The sequence below is a fragment of the Strix aluco genome, chromosome 2 (genome assembly GCF_031877795.1).
Source record: "Strix aluco isolate bStrAlu1 chromosome 2, bStrAlu1.hap1, whole genome shotgun sequence".
NCBI lineage: Eukaryota > Metazoa > Chordata > Aves > Strigiformes > Strigidae > Strix > Strix aluco.
Window position 1 is genome coordinate 34,042,683 of NC_133932.1, and position 19,863 is coordinate 34,062,545.

The 19,863-nt window shown below is 42.2% G+C and overlaps 1 protein-coding gene across 1 annotated transcript in view; it reads right to left on the minus strand.

Annotated features, from left to right (window-relative positions):
* Positions 1-947: 947 nt before the first annotated feature.
* Positions 948-19,863, minus strand: part of URB1 (URB1 ribosome biogenesis homolog) — a 58,481-nt gene continuing 39,565 nt past the window's right edge. The window contains 12 exon segments of the mRNA XM_074814216.1: positions 948-2,012; positions 2,014-2,198; positions 2,819-3,421; positions 7,709-7,950; positions 8,897-9,073; positions 10,266-10,375; positions 11,134-11,277; positions 11,810-11,916; positions 12,909-13,020; positions 13,400-13,560; positions 17,965-18,067; positions 18,628-18,799. Coding sequence (XP_074670317.1) covers positions 1,980-2,012; positions 2,014-2,198; positions 2,819-3,421; positions 7,709-7,950; positions 8,897-9,073; positions 10,266-10,375; positions 11,134-11,277; positions 11,810-11,916; positions 12,909-13,020; positions 13,400-13,560; positions 17,965-18,067; positions 18,628-18,799 — 2,149 coding nt within the window. The 3' untranslated portion in view covers positions 948-1,979.

Sequence of the window (19,863 nt, forward strand, 5' to 3'; positions counted from 1 at the left end):
CAACTGGTTGAAAAAAAAGTAGAGCTAATATTTTGTATTTATGGATTTCTGCGGACAGACATGATCTTTGAAAGCCTGAAGTAGGTGATACTGTGATTCCAAAATTTCATATATTTATTGCACTATCCACAGTTGCACAATTTATTTTTTTAAGCAAACATGGCCAAAGGGCATGTGAAAGGCTATTGCAAGGCATGCAAGTACACACCCAAAAACATTTTTGCAACTTGCTGGACAGCATATAACAACTGGGTTGTGGCATTTAGGATTTGGGTTTTGTTACTTTATTAAGGGATCGGAAGGGGCTACATCACCATACATATTTTGGTGGGTTGCCAGATGCCTACCCAGCTGCTCTCTCACTCCCCCTCAGCAGAACAGGGGGGAAAATGGGATGCAAAAGTTTGTGGGTCAGGACTGAGATAGGGAGATCGCTTAGCAGGCACCATCATGGGAAAAAGAGGCTCAACTTGGGGAAAATTAATTTAATTTACTGCCAGTTAAGATAGATTTGGGTAGAGAAAATATGTTTCTGTACTACTGTCCTTAGGTTGGTTGAATGGTCTTACCTCATTTCTTTAATTCTCTCAAGCAAATCATACTATAAACCACTGTTATATGCGCTCAGTCTCTCAAGACAGCTGAGAAACTCCCTTGCCTATGTGTCATGACATTTTATTTCCCAGTTAGATGAGATAGAAAGACATCGTTCGTTTTGGAACTCCCTCGGTTTCATTGTGCCTGTTTTTTTTTTAACTAAGTAAAATAAGTTTTTTTCATCACAAAGATTTCCTGATGTCAGACCCTAGGGATTTTATATGACACAAGATTTAGCCTCTAATAGGCTTGCAGCTTTTTCAAGAAATATGTGTTATTTTTAAATTGTCTTGATATAGATACTATTTATTTTTTAGGACAAGAACATTTAGATGCAGAAACAATCCTCATTATTTGCATCTCACATTTTTTTATTAAAAAAAACCCAAACAAATTAAATAAACATCACAAGGAGTGTGCATTTCTGATTTTTTTCCCTGTACAGAATCTGTACAAAGTACCTAGGCACTGCACATATTCATGAGTCAATTTAATAAATCCTGTTTTACATTTCAAAGGTTCAAGTTCAGACTCTGCATGTTTGCATATCTGGAATGATATGTTAAACTGCCCTCAAGGCCACATTCAAGAAATATTTATCAGATTTCACAGAGAATTTCCAATAAAAAACATGTATAATCAATGAGCAGCAAGTCATTTGGGTTTTAGTTCCATCTCTCATCTTTTCAGAGTGAAAAGAAGATGGGCCTTTGTTGCAAGTCCCAGCAGCGGTGGTCTGGGCTTTTTTTAATTAAAAAAAAAAAAAAAAAACCAACACCCAAAACTCAACAGAAGGGAGAATAAAACCAGACCAGCTCAGATATAAATGCTTTCAAAAGCCATTTAGTTTAAAACCAAGAAGAATCCCAGACCATCATGATTCCAGTGTTCAGTCTTCTATTCATACTGGTTTTGGTATCATGTATCATGAAAGAAACTGGGTTCTTTAAGAAATAGTAAATCATTGTGGCTAAATCTCTGCCTACTTGTTCACTGCACTTATACCACATTGTGGTGAAGTTCTGCAGTCTGTCTTCCCCATCTTATATTGGAGAGAGGATGGAGTTTAACTACATGGGGACTGAAATACAGTCCAGAGGCAATGCACTAATCAGTCTTTTTTGGTTCTTCATAAAGTTAAAATTGTAATAAAAATGATATAAATAACATTCACTGCCCCATACTGTTCAAGAAAAGGGAAATTATAGCTTTAATGTTTCACTGAGAGATGACAAATACAATTTTCCCCCTCTGAGTTTGCACACAGTAATAAAATATTGATCTTTATGACAAAACAAGTTAGATTTGTATGGAGAACAGTTCAGGAAGGTTTCATGGCTCGCAGCAATGACGGCAGAGCATATAACATTAAAGATTAAGTGTCAATTCACTGAATTAATGCCCCAATGTAGCCAAGTAAAGGGTTTTGCAAAGAGGCATAATAGTTTCTTCTCCTTGTTTATGAGTTTCCAAGTCATCATTGTTTAATTTATCATCTGTACTATTGCAGATCAATTTGACATGGGTTATTAACATATCTGGCTCCTGTGCTCCAAGCCATATGTCCCCAATGTAAACAGAAGTCAGGAATACACAAACAGCTGTAGAAGAAAAATTAGAGAAAAATCAGAACAGATATTCTATTTCCACACAGTAATACAAAACCAAACCATTTCACCCCCAGATCTATGTTTCAAAATAGTTTCCTAACTTTTTCTAGATGGAGAATTTGTGGAGTTCTTGCCCATGCAAAGCCAATGATCCTCCTCACACTAAGGAAAGAGAACAGTTTCTTGTTAGCACAACCTTCTGACTTCTTTAAACAAAAAAGTTGAACATCTGACCTGTGGCTTTTGATATCAAATGATAACAGTGAACATATGGATCAGAACCCATACCCACATGGACTCATTTGTTGCAGACTATTTTTCCTCTTGGAATTATATTTTTCATACCTCACTGAACACCATTTTAGTCCCAGAAAGGAAAATTTCTTTGAGAGAGTATGACTGTTGTACTATCAGAAACCCCTACAGTGTGACCCTAATCTGTGCTACCAACCCCTGTGCCGACATCAACAAAGACACAGCTTTTACTTTTGAAGTTATGAGCACCAACGGGCACAGGCAAACTTCAGACTGTTTTGATTAATTAAGAAAAACATGGAACTACCTACTTTCTACCATTACCACCTTGTAATGTGAGTGAAAAGATGAGTTACCTTTCTTGTTCACGTCCTCTTCCGCCATTGCTGAGAGGCACAACGTTTTCACAAGTTCATGAAAGCTGTTGTTGGTCAGGCCCTGAGCATCCATTAGATGAAGCATGATTGAACTGAACAAACAGACCTCCTTAAAGAGTCCAGCCGTCCCACTGCTGGCCTCACAGATCTGGGTGTAAAACTTGAAGATGTTGTTTCTCAATGTCTCATCCCTGAGCATCTCTTGCACTGCCATTGGATGTGGCAAGATGCAATTCTGTAGCCACCGCAGAGTTAATGAAACATTTTGCACATTGAGGCTGTGCTCAACCATGGACTTCACGAGCCATTTAGTTACTATGTAAGTGGACGCACAGCTCAGACTGACTGTTTCATCGGCAAGGTCAGCAGATTTGAGGGGCTCCCCGTGGTGTTTGGTAGGTGGTGCTGGGAAAACAGGCTCCCAATGGGCAAATATGGAATTCAAATGATCTCTGCACTTCTCCAGCTCAGAGACCTTCAGGTCTGCAGCAATGTCATCTTCTCTTTCTATCTCATTCTTTTTCCGAATGTGATGATATGTATGAGATGAAGCTTGAGATTTGTTCTTTTCTTTAATATTTTCTGTAAGAAGAAAAACACCACCAAAACAAACATCAGATACTCCAAAAGATTTTCTTGGTACAAAATTAAGCAAGAAAGATGGTATCACGTGTTGTTTCGGTTGCTAAAAGGGTAAGGACCAGCCTCATTTAGCAGCCTAATTGAGTCTATGCAATTCAGAGCAAATGGGCTACAGGCAGCTCCTGGTGACTCACAGGCTGAAACACTTTTCTGAACTGGATCACCTAACTTTGAAGAGAGCGATAATGTCACCCAGACCCTGGCTCCCAGCCCCGCGAAGCCAAGGCCACAAGAGGAAGGCTACATTATTTACACCACATCATGAGAAATGCTCAAGCCGCTGTTCTCTGGGCTAGCGAAGGCATAGCACACGCCTGCCTATGGAAGGAGGTATCAGCACAGCTACGTCGCTTTGGAATGGCGCAGGCTAAAGCTGCGAAGTCTGCCTCCCTCCAGCACAGCCGCATCCTGGCTGAGTGTCTGGCTGGGTGAGGTGCTGTCAGCCAAGGGCACATGAATTTTTCACACCCCAACGGAAGAGATAGACAGCTGAACTCTCTGATACAGGGCTGCCCTCCATTAGATGCTGCCTGTGTCACAGGGAGCAGCAAATCTCCCAAACAGCAACAGCACTTTGCTGCTACCATACCACACAGAGAACATTTTATGGCAATCTGTTTTCGAGAAGTCATTGATAAAATAATCAGAAATTTCAATTATGTTGCTGCACTCCGCAGCTTAAAATGAACTACATGCATTTCAGCATTTTTCCCCCAGGAGCTGTGGGAGATGGAGACAACTCTTGAAATGTAACCTCAGAAACAAAATTTCAGGTAAGGATCCATTTTTGTAACTGCTTTTTAAGCTCCTGAGGCTTGGAGCAACAGATTTTTTTTAAAACCACATATACAGTAAGTTACAGATGCTACTATAATAACTCTCTAAAAATCATAGAATGTATTGAGTTGGAAAGGACCTTAAAGATCACCTAGTTCCAACCCCCCTGCCATGGGCAGGGACACCTTCCACTAGACCAGGTTGCTCAAAGCCCCGTCCAACCTGGCCTTGAACACTGCCAGGGAGGGGGCAGCCACAGCTTCTCTGGGTAACCTGTTCCTGTGTCTCACTACCCTCACAATGAAGAATTTCTTCCTTATATCTAATCTAAATCTACCCTCTGTCAGTTTAAAACTGTTACCCCTTGTCCTGTCACTACTCTCTGATTAAGTCCCTCCCCATCTTTCCTGCAGGCCCCCTTTAAGTACTGGAAGGTGCTATAAGGTCTCCCCGGATCCTTCTCTTCTCCAGGTTGAACAACCCCAACTCTCTCAGCCTGTCCTCATAAGGGAGGTGCTCCAGCTCCCTGATCATCTTCGTGGCCTCCTCTGGACCTGCTCGACCAGGTCCATGTCCTTCTTACGTTGGGTGCCCCAGAGCTGGACACAGCACTGCAGGTGGGGTCTCACGAGAGTGGAGCAGAGGGGGAGAATCCCCTCCCTTGACCTGCTGGCCACACTTCTCTTCATGCAGCCCAGGATACTGTTGGCTGTCTGGGTTATGAGCACACACTGCTGGCTCATAGTCAGTTTTCCATCCACTAATACCCCCAAGTTCTTCTCCTCAGGGCTGCCCTCAACCCACCCTTTGCCCATCCTGTATTTGTGCTTGGGATTGCCCCGACCCATGTACAGGACCTTGCACTTGGCCCTGTTGAACTTCATGAGGTTTGCACAGGTCCACCTCTCAAGCCTGCCAAGGTCTCTCTGGATGGCCCATCCCTTCCCTCCAGCCTGTTGCCTGCACCACACAACTTGGAGTTGTTGGGAAACTTGCTGAGCGTGCACTCAATCCCACTGTCCATGTCACCGATAAAGATGTTAAACAGCGCTGGTCCGAACACCAACCCCTGAGGACCGCCACTTGTCACTGCTGTCCACTTGGACATTGAGCTCTTGACCACAACTCTTTAAGTGCAACCATCCAGCCAATTCCTTATCCACTGAATGGTCTATCCATCAAATCCGTGTCTCTCCAATTAAAGAGACAAGGATGTTGTATGGGACAGTGTCAAATGCTTTGCACAAGTCCAGGTAGGTGACACTGGTTGATCTTTCCTTTTCCACCAGTGCTGCAACCCTGTCACAGAAGGCCTCCAAAGTTGTCAGGCACGATTTGCCCTTAGTGAAGCTATGTTGACTGTCACCTATCACCTCCTTATTTTCCATGTGCTCTAGCATAGTTTCCAGAAGGATCCCCTCTACAATCTTGCCAGACACAGAGGTGAGACTGACTGGCCTGTAGTTCCCTGGGTCTTCCTTTTTCCCTTTTTAAAAATGGAGGTGATGTTTCCCTTTCTCCAGTCAAGCGGGAACTTCACAGGACTGCCATAGCTTCTCAAATATGACGGATAGTGGCTTAGTCACTTCATCTGCCGGTGCCCTCAGGACCCACAGATGCATCTCATCAGGTCCCATGGACTAGTGCACCTTCAGGTTCCTTAGATGGTCTCAAACCTGATCTTCTACTAGAGTGGGTGGTTCTTCTTTCTCCCAGTCCCCACCTTTGCCTTCTGTGACTTGGGTGGTGTGGCTGGAGCACTTGACAGTGAAGACTGAGGCAAAAAAGTTGAGTACCTCAGCCTTCTCCATATCCTGGGTAACCAGGTCTCCTGTTTCCTTCTGGAGAGGGCCCATACTTTCCCTAGTCTTCATCACCAACATACCTATACCTATTCTTGTTGTCCTTGATGTCCCTGGCCAGATTCAGTTCTATCAGGGCTTTGGCCTTCCTGACCTGATCCGTGGCTGCTTGGACAGTTTCTCTGTATTCCTCCCAGGCTACCTGTCCTTGCTTCCACCCTCTGTAGGCTTCCTTTTTGTGTTTGAGCTTCTCCAGGAGCTCCTTGTTCATCCATGCAGGCCTCCTGGCAGTCTTACCTGACTTCCTCTTTGTTGGGATGCATCACTCCTGAGCTTGGAGGAGGTGATCTTTGAATATTTACCAGCTTTCTTGGGCCCCTCTTCCCTCCAGGGCTTTATCCCATGCTACTCTGCCAAGCAGATCCTTGAAGAGGCCAAAGTCTGCTCTCCTGAAGTCCAGGGTAACGAGCTTGCTGTGCACTCTCCCTGCTGCCCTAATAAGGATCTTGAACGTCACCATTTCATGGTCCCTGCAGCCAAGGCTGCCCTTGAGCTTCACATTCCCCACCAGCCCCTCCTTGTTGGTGAGAACAAGGTCCAGCATAGCACCTCTACTTGTTGGCTCCTCTATCACTTGGAGAAGGAAGTTATCATCAATGTATTCCAGGAACCTCCTGGATTGCCTGTGCCCTGCTGTGTTGTCCCTTCAACAGATATCAGGGTGGTTGAAGTCCCCCACGAGGACCAGGACTTGTGAACGTGAGGCTGCTCCTATATAGAGGGCCTCATCTGCTCAGTCTTCCTGGTCAGGTGGCCTGTAGCAGACCCCCACTATAATGTCTCCTGTCCCTGCCCTCCCTTTAATCCTGACCCATAAGCCCTCGGTCAGCTCCTCATTCATCCCCAAGCAGAGCTCCATGCACTACATTGGCAGAAAGACACTAAAAGGGTGTGAAAAACTTTAGAAAAACTAAAGCTTTTATAGTATCCCTTAAATATAGTGAGAGGTTAATAATTAGTTTAACTGATACAGAACATTTAAAGAAACCTACAGAAGTTTTCATGTGCACCAAGAGCAGTTGTATTTGCAGGAAACCAGCGCTGTTTAACACCTCCCCCTACAAAGTTCCTTGTACATTTTATTCACAGAGATAACAAGAGAAGTCATACAAGTCCAAATGTATTTTGCTTTCTTCCAACACTGATGACAGTAAGAAAAATTAACTATTTCATTTTTGCTTGCTTTACTGAGTTTTCACCCATATTTCACTTTCAGATGCCCCATCCACACTCAGAATGATTCAAATCTTTGAGCACAAAGCCTCCAGGCACTGGCTTTTTAAGGTTTCATTTAAGAATACAATTTTTCAAAGCCTGACACTAGATCTGCAACGAAGTTTCATTTTAAAGCTCCTTCCCTTTTTAAAACTGTGTTTCTCCAAAGCTACCAGAATTATGTTAAAGTTAGAAATCACTACCAATGCAGACCTGAAAAATTGCTTTCCATTTCCATTCCTCCTCCCCCAAGATATATCAGATTATCCAACAAAAGTTAATATTACTACTTCCTATGAAGTTTGCCTCACTTGTATGGTTAGCTTCTAACAGCCTAAACGATATTACTTTTCTGAAATATTTTAGTACTTACTAAGCAATTCTTTGATTTGGTATTTCTGAGCAAGAGTCTGCACATCCTCTTGCAGTTGCAGGTCTTTTTCGATGATGCTCCACTTATGCAGCAGCAGCAGGATCTCTTTGTTTGAGAGAACACTGTCATTCACAGTGAACCGGCTCATTTCTTTGAAGGCCTCAACAACTATAGCACGATATTCCAGCACAGAATTGAGTGTACTGAAAAACTGAGTCAGTTTGGCTAGATCTAAATTAGTCCTATGAAAAGAAAACAGAAGTGCCATGTATTTTTCTGCATGCTAATTAATAAAATAAAATAAGTACAATTCTTTTTCTCCTTACAGTCTCTTCTTACAGTTTTCTCCTGCAGTTCTCTAGACACAGACTTTGGTTTCTCAGGATGTCAGTCATAATTAGTTTAATTCCCACTGAATGCCCAGTGCTTCGCTCCATCAGTGTTTGGCAGAACAGACCATGAGACATAGTCTTTGCCCTCCTGCCTGTATATAGCAAAGGTGGGTAGCACACGAGGAAAAGACCAGCGGTCTGGAGCTTTCCCTACGCTTCTTTATTTTCCAAAATGTTCAAAATCTTGAGGAAATAAAAATAAACATAGTTTCTCCAGACTGTGACAATACTTGTCTGCATGAAGATCTGCAGGTGCTATTATGAACCCAAGCAGAACTGTTTACCCATTTACTTTCTACTATCCCTGCTGCAACTGCTGTGCTTAGACAGGTTAAGTACTCTAGATCTGGAGAGAAGAGACCGACCCCTTCTTAACACAGTCATGTAGAACTTTACACGGTTTCTCCTCATACAATTTGCACGTGTGGTACAGACACAGAAAGTCTAAAACTTCAGAAGGTATGAAAGATCCTTGCAGTAAATAGCATTGCTAACTGCAGGCTCTAATCCAGCCGGAAAAAGGTGAAACATAGCAGCTTAAAAATGGCCCGTAATTAAGGATGTAGAACTTGTAACTGTGCCTCAGTTGTTACTTCATTCCCCACGTATTTAAATAGCTTTATCTTCCTGTCAAAGAAATGTCATCAAAATTCACTACTCAACACTCAAACTGAAGGGGAAAAAAAAGCATTAAACTACCAGAGATCAAGAAATTCTTCTGGCCTTAATAAATTTTGCGTTGGACAGAAGATGACATGCAACTTGATTAAAAAGACAAAAAAAAAAAAGGACTCACCGAATGTGTTTGATTAATGTGATCAAAACATACAGAAATTCATTTACAAGCTGAATAGGAAGAAACTTCCTGTTTTCCTGGGATTGATTCTTGTTTTCTCTCTTGCCTCCTAAATTTGTTAGCCACAGAGTATGGAGTAAGGAAATAATTTTATTTAACAGCTTGTTTTCCAGAAACCTGAAAAACAAAAAAAAGGAGCAAACACTCATTTGGAAGGCAGATCCGAATCAGGAACCAGTCCATCACCTAGAGGGACCATATTCTAGGGCACTTTTGAAGCTGTTGAATGGCAATAGGTGCCTCTCAGCCAGGGCCCCATCAGAGGATGAAAGTGCACCCCTTTGAAGCCCCATCCCTGGTTACTGCCCTCCTCTTGCCATGCTGCAGCTGTGGAACACAGCCATGTATCACAGCCCCTGCATGGAACGAATGACTTCTGACTTGCATCTTTCATTACACAGCTCTGCCAAGTATTCCATTACATTGCAACCAGTGCCACCATTTCTCTAGAGAAGTTACTGTTCGAGACAGCTTGGTTCCTTATGTTCCTAAGACCTTAAGTAATAACAGCAGTGCTTACAGCACAATATCAGGAGCCTTATTTACTTTTTTATTTTAAGAGCTGGAGGGGGAGGGAAGGGAGCTATCTCGTTTTTGTACAGTGGATGCAAGAATACTTCTCAAAAGTACAATCACAAAATATTGGGTGCCCGAGGCCAAGTCCAGGCTTTTTCACTTCCAAGTGTACCAAACTGTACCAAAGAGAGGTGTATAACAAGGGAGCAGTACTGGGAACCTGTTCAGGCCAATCACACTGTTGATGATCCTGAAACCTTGCTTGAACCTGCCAGGGGAATCTATGGAAAAGAGATTTTGTGAGTGCGCGGACGAGAGCGTGTGTATGTGTGCACACGTGTGAGTGTATGTGGGGGAGAGGCAAGGGGAGGAGGAAGCAGCAGGAGCAGAAATGTTACAGACGGCTCAAATTCATTATTGTGGCAATTACTGTGTAAGGAGGTCTTATGATAGCACGTGAAGTGAGAGTATTTGAACTGAAAGAGTCACATATGCTAAAATAAGGTGCCATTTTGTTTTCTAAGTTTTTCAAGAAAGTGTTATCAAAAACATGGAGCCACCCCACCATCATCCCTCCTACTACAACCTCAAAACACCTTGATTTCATTTTCAGAAACACAACGGAACGCTTCAGAGTTCAGCAAGTTCTCCCAGTATGGCCCTAGGTGCCAAATGTCACAGCCGCTGATAGGCCATCTCCATATCTGTCACCCTTGTTTTCATACTCAGCTGCACAATTATTCTACTGCAGACAGTAAAATTGTTCCCATTTCACTACTATTTCCCTAGTTACCTTTTCTCTAAGATGTGCAGTACCCAGGTTAGGAGGCTGTGATCTTGTATCAGCTCATAGGCAGCTCTGGTGACATGGGCAGCATTTTGTAATATCTCCAGAATACGACTCTGAAACAGAAAACATAATTTGTTCTTTTTACAAAATTAGAATACAGTCAGGATCTAATTATTATCAATCTTTCAGAAGGATATAAATGGTATCTGGGATCTGATCAACTTAAAGTTAAAACATATTACCAAATACCACATCTTTTAAGCAACCCCAGGAAAAAAAAAGACATTCTCTTTTCAAGGCTTTATACACACAAACACTACTCTTGAAAAGAAGTCTTAAGGTAGCAAGACAATTTCTCTTTTTGTCCAAGATTTTGATACCTAACTGAGATACTTTTAACAGGCTGGATTTCTCAGGGTGGATGCTTATGAACATGAAAGCTTCTGGCATGTGAGTTTTCTTCCTGCTAAAGCACTGTGCAGGTAACATGCTGGTTAGGGAATAAGGAGACCTAAAAAAGCAAAGGCCCTGACCGTATGAGTAAAACTGTGGTTTCTACAATATCTTCCATGAAGCAGTAGAAATAGGACTAGTGCCAGGCCACCAGTTGATGAAACTGAGTGAAGTCCTTGATGGCAGGGACCTGTTCCAATTTCAGGGGAGGAGGATGTGACTCTGGTTTAGACATAAGCAATTATTTCCCGCTCCACACAGGCACAAAATCAACAAGGAATAGGTTTTCAAGAGGGCAAGGGAAGAGTCAACTGCTCCTTTCTGCTTTGTATTTGTTTAAAATCTCCAAACCATGCAAACTCTTGTGGTTTGGGGTTTTTTTGTGGGTTGTTTTATTTTTTTAAAAAAAGATTCTTACCTGGGAGCTCTCATCACACAAAGGACTGTTGAAAAAGGAAAGAACAACCTGGAAAATCCTCTGGTAGTCGTAAAGCTCATAGCAATGTTTATCACGCAGCCCTTCTCCAAGAAATCTGAGAATCCACTCACGTTCTGTTTTGTACTAGAAGCCATAAGAAAAATACCACCATCAGACATTTCAAAATAATGCCTGCTCATAAGAGCACAAAAAACCTGGTTCCCTTGGAGCGGTAGCACAGTGCTTAACAGGTTTTTCTAGACTTCTCAATTTTCATCCTTATCAAATTTAATCAATAACATCCATCAGGAACAGTAACTCTGCAGCCCAAATATGCACTGATAATGGAACTTTAAAAGTTGCCGTTTCTAAAAGACCTTAGTTGAACTCAACATTAATAATCTAAACTCAAATATAAATGTAAGCTAGCTAGGGCAGAACATTCTGTTTGTTGTGCTTACAGAGCATGCACAGCACAACTCATGATTTCATTATATGTTACTATTAAGAAAACAACAAAGAAACCCCAAAATATTTCTAACTCCAATATAAAAAAACCCAAAGATGCCTCTAATTAATTACCTATGGAAGAATAAGATTTCATTGCATTTTTATGGCTTTCTTCTATTATTTTCTGAAGAATTAGCGGACACCTAAGATGGGATTCTTACATTACCTCGAAATCAAAACTGTAGAAAAGCTGGAAAAACCCTGGTACTTTCCTCAGGTCCAAATACTGGTGTGACAGAAGGAATCTGTTTACCTTTATATACATGTGCTCCTCTGTGAAGAGAAACAATAGTTATTGTGGAGGAGGACAACGTTCACAATACACAACCACGCAGAAAAATAAACGGAACCTGTATTTTCCAGTGTTTCAGCTAGCTGTCAGAACAGTACATTAATTACAGCGAGGAGGCCTTCTGCTCTGATTATATCGTTGGCCACCCCTCCCCTTCTCTTCCCCAAAATGAAAAGCTTATTCAGAATGCGCACAAAGCAGGTGAGAAGATAAACACTCAACATGGCTCTGATTTCAGCAAATCCAATGTTACTTCATTGACAAAACAGAAATCTGCAGCAAAGTGAGAGGCAAATCTCTCCACGTTTCAAGCCCAACACTTCATGTTAGGCAACCATAATTTTTAACTTACAGACCAGACATCTCCCCCATGAGCACCGGAACAAGTTGTCCAGAGGCACTATACAGTCTCTATCCTTGGAGGCTTTCTAGGATCAGTCTAGAGGTCTGGAGGTTTTCTAGGATAAAGCCCTGTGCAAAGTGGTCTGCCCTCAGAGCTGGCCCTGCTTTGGGGAAAGGGTTTAGCTAGAGACCTCACAAGGTCCCTTCCAAACTGAACTACTCCCCAGTGCTACAATTCTCCTTCGCAACAGTGACTAATGTTGATTCAGTGTCTAAGGACATAAGGATACTCGGGCCAACCTACTCTGATCTGCTGAACAGGACCAGGACACTCATCTAGTTTTACTCATCTAGCCCTCTGCCCACCTCCACCCGAAAATTACAAGGAGGTAGTGGCTTCACCCCTGATGGATCAGACTGGTTTTGTACACAGATCAAAATGGCACTTCCCACTTCTCCAGTAAGGCAGTCTACACAAGCATTGGAAGTTTTTCTTTGAAACATGGGAAATCATACACCTCATGGTTCCTACCAGGGTCACAGCTATCTCATCGTACAGTATCGGCCAAGGACGTACTCCATGCACAGTGACTCACCCCAGGAGTTCAACATGCACAGTAGGTTACAGTACCTGGCTTCAGAATCTGCTGTGCCACACGAGCAATGTACAGCGTCAAAGAGAAGGTAAATCTGAGGTTTGGCTGCCTGATTCCATTTTGCACAGCATCCAAGAGATACAGCAACTGCAGCACAAGAGCCCAAGGAAGATAAGCTTGAACCATAACCCAAACAAATACAACAGGAGAGTGGGGATACATAAATAAGCTTTTAGGATATTTTATAGGCCATAGATCAAATACCAATCCCATCAGGATTTCCATTCCTACAAATAAAATTCCTGAGAATTTCTAAAACAGTTTCCCCCCTTTTTTCTGCTCATCGATTATAACAGGAGGAAAACACAAAGCGATAGAGGAGCAACAATGAAACAGAGGATAAAAAGCTTCTTTTAGCTCTCTCACCATGTGCACCTAGATGGATGAGTAAAGCAGTGAGTCTACCGCAAGTGTCCATGACCTAAAATGTCTAACCTGGCAAACTATCAATTGAGCTCAGTCTTACCTGACTCTTCTCTCGGAAGCGAGCTCCTTCCAGATGAGAACGAAAGGAAGCCAGAACAAAATATGCGGCTGCTCTCATGTTGGAATCATAGCTGCTAAGGGCAGCTACTGTTAGACCCAGGGCATTGACTTCGACAAACTTGTGACATGCCACTACACACTCTGTGTGGGAAAAGGGAAAAAAACGAAAGAAAAACACCCAGTGCATTATATCATAGGGTATATAACAGCTCTATAATCCTTAACAAAACTTCTATTCATAAACACCAATTTCTAGATCTACCCTTACAAACTATTACTTCCCTGCATGCTGAAGGCTCCTTCAGCTAACAAAGGCATTCTGCAAATTACTCTGAACAGGAATTCTTTACCTGAGCTGAAATTAATGTGGTTAGTCTCATTTACATTAGATGAACACAATTCTGCCTGCTAGACTATACAAAGTTAGGAGTAAATTCTGTAAACACATCACATATCTCACTGTTTCAGGAAAGTTAAGTATAAAGAAGAACAAGAGAGAAAATTCTCCTCCTCAAAACATTCTCTAGGCACTTGATAAGTCTGTGCCTGAAAGATCAGCATAGCCTATGAAAAACCCATCTGCACTAAAGAGCTTCTCTAACAGAACAGACAGAAGAATAATACATAAATAAGCCATTAGCCACACCAGTTGTTACTGTGCAGGCATGAGTGATTCTGCTGGTAAGGCATGTTCCAAGCAAAGTACTAAACTGTACCCCCATGCCCTTCTGGGACAAACAAAATCCAGCAATGAACAGTAACCAACCAAACAGAAAACACACCCTTGAATCTAACATTTACCTTCCATAGCATTTCGCCATCAAGATTTAGAGTTTCTCATTTAAGGGGTGTGGAAGAGTTTGTGTCATTTTTACCCACTGATGGCTAGAAATGATTTGACATAAAACCTCTGGAGTATCTCCTGTGCTATTTCTATTCCATTCACCAGTAATGGAATACAACGGCACCTCAGCTGTATTTTGCCAGCTAAAGTGCAAATGAATTGCAGTTCAGAGTTTATCAACAATATTCACATATTTTCTTGTAATTTACACTGAAGGTCAAGAGGAAGTTTCTGAGAAACAAATATTCCTATTTAAGTAGAGGCTGTAGTCTTACTGACAAGTACCTATATTTGGTCCACTGATTTCATCCCTAACCACCACCCACACACAACTAAAATATATATATTTTATATATTTATGTAAAAATCACAGATTATTTATGTCCTCACACCAGCAGCTGAGCTGTTTTTCTCATCTTTTCCTCAACTGCCAGAACTCCTACTTCAATTTCGTGCCTGGCAGTTTCATACCCAGTTCTGCTAGTTATGGGCCAGGCAACGGTAAGGTCTCCACCTCCCAGCACTGTCTCCCAACCAGCCCACTGCTCCGTGACCAGTGCAAAGGCATCACTGAACTGCAATAACAGATCTTTCCACTGAGTGGTTTTACAAGTTATTTCAATACTAGCATTTACTGTACACTTCCCTACACCACCAAAGCACATGAAGTTTAATTGATGTAATGCAAAACACCTCAGTGATTCTGGTTAGCACAGGATACCTCTCTCACCACCAGAGCTCGTACAGATACAGCTCTACCCGCCTCTACTTCTAGGCACTGGGCCAGGCCACCACCTGACCGCTAAAAATGGTGAGAGGAGTAGCAACAATAGGGCAGGTGAAAGAGAAACAGAGCCCAGAGAGACACCTAATCTATGCCTTCTGCTACCTTCTGCCTGTGGCAACACAACTCCGCAGTTCGCACTCTTCAGGCAAGGTGCAAGGGTGCAAGGTAAGCACTGGGAAATGGACACTTTCTATTGAATCCCAAGGGAACACACAAAGATGATCTAAAACTCGTCTGCCTGCAGAGAATTCTCCATCACTTATGGATACCTCACACATAGCCCTGGCCTATACAACAACCCTTCTTCAGTACAGGATCAAATATGTGTTGTATGCCCTTCCACAGCAAGGCACCACATGGCTCTCCTTCAGACTGCAGTTCTTGAGAACTACTAATGTACACCAATTGGCAGACAAAGTGGATAATTTTATGGAGTGCTACCATATAGTGAAATCCAGGGTCCTCACTTCAGCAGTAAAGTTCATGCTGATCACAGAAAGATTTATTTGGAAAACTTTCTTTCACTGAAAACATGCAGTGGAAATATTTTCCATCCAGCTGACCTTGGAGAGTGCGTTCAACAACTAACATAAAATAACAAGCTATTATTAAAAAAAATAAAATTCTATGTCTGACATACAGTTTGTTTAAAGTACCTTGAGAATCATGATGGAAAAGCTTTCCACAAGATGCTTATCAGAGCTAAAGTTAGACAGAACTTGCTATCTGCCCAACTCCAGATTTACTTTTTACTCAGTGAGCACTAAACACTGTGCAATAAGTCTATGTTTATAAATTCAGCAGTTATATAACATCTGTGCACAGGGCACTGTGCAGCCAGTACAAAGAGCAAATAAATAAAGAGGAATTGGGAATTCCAAGAGCAACTGACATGCTTTAGGAGCACCATGGGACTTGAACTCATAAATCACTTGGGCCCTTTAAAAATGCCCCTGTTAGGACACAGACTCTCACTCAGCGTGGAGCAGTTAAGAGAACTATTTTTCCCCTTTCTAGTTTTAGAGTCAGCCTACGTCTGGACAGCCACTGCCTCCACAGCTCTGCAAGAACACGATGTGCAGGAGCTCCCTCAACCCCACTCTGCCTGCACAAGCAGTTGTCCTTGCTGGCTGACTGTAGCGCTGCCGAGGCTGACCAACAGCCACCAAATCCCTCACACCGGTTAAGGTGGTGGCCTCCAGGTGGTGGATGATGATGACGACAGGTGCATGACAGCAGTGCTTTTTCCAACTATTACACCCAGGTTCAAAACATACTGGCTGTCCATTCTCAAAGACCCACCATTAACTGGATCATCTAAGATCCCTCATCCCGCAAAACGCCAAATAGTTCTGGTACCTTTTTTTCCTCAGTAGATGAAAAAACAGTTCTTTTTACTGCTGTCAAAATTATACGGAGCGGTTTACAACTATAGCTAAGTATAGGCTAAGAACACAAAAAACAGGTACTGTACCATAAGGATACAGGTGAACAAAGAAGGACTGCAAGTATGATATCCCTGAAAGACAGTTATCAGCCTGCCAATTGCTTCTGATATTATTGTTGTGGAAAGTCAAATCCAGCTGTAACTGCGCAGTGGTTAACCATAATCAACATAGGGAGGGAGCTGGTTGGGAAATTCCTTATGATAACTGTCTCGCTTTGATCTTTAAGGGCTCTCTAAACAGACAACATGCCTGTGAAGTACAGCAGGAATCTGCCTATGTGATGCAGGGTTATGTCAAACAAGAAAAGTGAGTCTAAGAAGCTAGGTTTCAAGCACCATGTAGATCTCATCAAACTTTCCAGTGACTCTGAGCACAGGCCTGTTCATGACATACAATGGCTCCAGGCATCTCTGTTTGATGGAAAATGAGTTGGCTGAAGTTTCCCTCTACTATAACCACAGTCTGTAACAGGCCAGATCTCCAGTCAATTCAGTCACAGTGTCCCTCACAGAAATCAATACCCCTGCAAAGATTCACTCTGGTCAGGAAACAACTTCACCCTTCCCCAGCAATAGTGGCTTCTGGTTTATGCTCAGAGAACTTCTCCAACAATGCAAGACATGTTCTCCAACCTGCCCTTACCTCTGCCAAGCTCCCACTGAGAGAGCATAGCTGAAAGGAGCTGATTAGTTCTCCCAAAAACTCAGGCACAAAGCAGCCCCAGATCAGAGCAGTCCTGTCAGCTGCAGGTGGGGCACTGCGTGTAGCAGCAGAAGGTACCATCCCTCCCATGCCTGTTTTGCTCATTGTGTTGCTGTGACACCATAGCTGATGCAGAATACAGCTCTACACATTCACCAGAAAAAAATACAACTTTCCAGTGGGGAATATTCTCTACTGATCCCTCTTATGCTATTTTATAATTACATTGTGCTAAGTTTTGTGATATACAGAATGCTGTGCAATAGATCAGAGAACATAAACCTTTGTCTACTTTTTGTCTCTCCCAAGCTGTTCCCAGTTCCAGTTTAAAAACCTCTCCTCACCTTAAGCAGACCAGTCTCTCTACATACGATTAAACCCACTACATTTGAAAAAGCTACGAGGGAGCATCTAGTTGTCTGGACAAGAGCAGCTTGGCAAGAATGCCCGTCTGCTGCTATATTGCTCTATTTCTGAGCAGTCAAATCTCACTAGATACCTTGCATTATTTGGAAAAGTGCTCTACAAAAACACCAAAAGCTTTAATGCCAATTATACCTTGTTAGTTTTTAAGTCATTCTGAAAATTACAGTGCAGTGCAGTAGGTGGTTAAATGATGTATGTTTCTTCTCTCCAAAGCCAGGCACAAATTTCTTTGTAGTATTAGCTCTTAGATGGAGAATAACAGAGCTACAGATTGAGCCATGCAGCTCCTGCAACAGAGTAAAATGACACTAAATGTCAAAGAGAAACATTCTCTTTACCTGGTCTGGTCAGTTCACTAAAGAGCTGAAGTAGAAAACAAGGATCATAGAAGTCATCAAGACTCTTGACACTTTCATCTCTATATAGTGATTCTTGTACCTCCTGAAATCAAATCCAAACCAGTATTTGTAATGAACAACATCAATTTCCAGCTTGGTTTCAGATCTCCCCATCCACCTCATCCCATTATAAAGCAGCCTATACTAAACCTTGCAAAATATAATGCAACACAGGGCAAGACATGCTTGTGTTTAAATCTGGCTTTCACTATCAGGGTTCCAAAACTATTTCCACTGACTTGCGCAAACAGGTATAGAAGCATGTTAGCAAACTGTATGAAAGACTGAAAAGCCCATTGTCAGTGGATCCTCGGACAGTCAAATTAAACAACTCTTTAAAAGTCAAATTCTGGTCTCACTTATACATGGCAATCTTTGCAACACTGCCCAATCACACCTGCCGACAAGACGTGGTCCGTATGTTGCAACTGATTTTAAAAGTGCTCCTAAATAATTAATTGTAGCCCTCCTATGAATTTAAATTAATCTCGTGATATAAACAAATTGTAATGTATTACATGAATGCAAGAAAGAAATGACTGAAGCGAAAGGCTCTTTTTCTACATCAAAAGAAGAATAATTCAGCAGTCTGAACCAAAGCACCTGTGATGACAGAAGACGGCGATGTTGAGGGAAAGACAGAATTGTCTTCATCATCTTTTCTCGATCTAGCAGACACAGAATCTCCTCCATGCTTGGCTGCTGCCATAGTGACTTCCCTAGACTCTTGCAAGTCTTGTGATGCTCCACAGCAGCTGGACCCCATAGCAGGATTCTTAAACGTTGTTAAAAGTAAAGGCATTAGTCAACAGACAGGTAGCACTGAGCGAAAAGCAATTACAGAGGATATAAATTAGTATTTAAATTTTCCCTTCATTTGTACCTATTATCCTGTGGGAACTTGAAACTAGAACTCGTTTCCCTAGCAACACCTTTTTCATCCATCCAAAAGCTTTTCAAATTCAGTCTGAGGGTGTCTCATTAGCTATTTCCTACCCTGTTAATCCAAGTCAGAACTTACCTTCTAAGAAAAAAACCACTTTTTTATTTAAGCTATAAATGCTGGTAGGTATGATAGCAGCTGCGTGAAGAGACAGTGATCAAGAACTGGTCAGACAAGGTTGTCTCAAATGCAATTGATATTTCAAACCAGAATCATAGTGGATCAGTAACATAAATCCTTCCTCTCCTCCAAGTTGCTCCTTAGACCTCACCTACTTTGCCACTGTACTTAAAGTGCTATTGATATTGTCATTTATTATGTGGGTATGGCCACCAGCTGGAGGGATGGATGGTGTTAGGCTTCTTATCACCCAGAACCTGAAGGCTCCCATTTGTAACACAAGTTGGGCTCTGTTAGGTTGCATGTACAGCACTTTTCCTGAATGTTCTCTATATTTGCTCAAAATCTTCAGTGCTGGGATCACGTCTAACCAAGTGTCTGGCTACCAATTCACTTCAGGGTACAGTATGAAATTGTTTCTCCTTTAAAAAGGCTACAAAATTTTGGAACCTAACTACCTCTAAAATCAGTCTCTTCCTCACATAATACCTTCTCATCTGCAAACACTTTCAGTAAAGATTTATGCAGGATGCGGCTAGTGCCAGAGCCCTGGCTTCTGGAAGCCACTACAATTCCCTGCTGACAAGAACCTTCATTTCCCGACCCCCTTCACAGGCTGCAAGGATTATCTATATCCTCAGGCAAAGCTAAGGGAGGTTCTTAATTCAGAGTCCAGTCCTGCTTCAACTGCCTGAGCCACTAGTCCTGCATTGCTGTTAATATTTATGCCCATACCCTCAAAGACAGAAAAGTGCTTTTGAGCAAGGCATACCAAA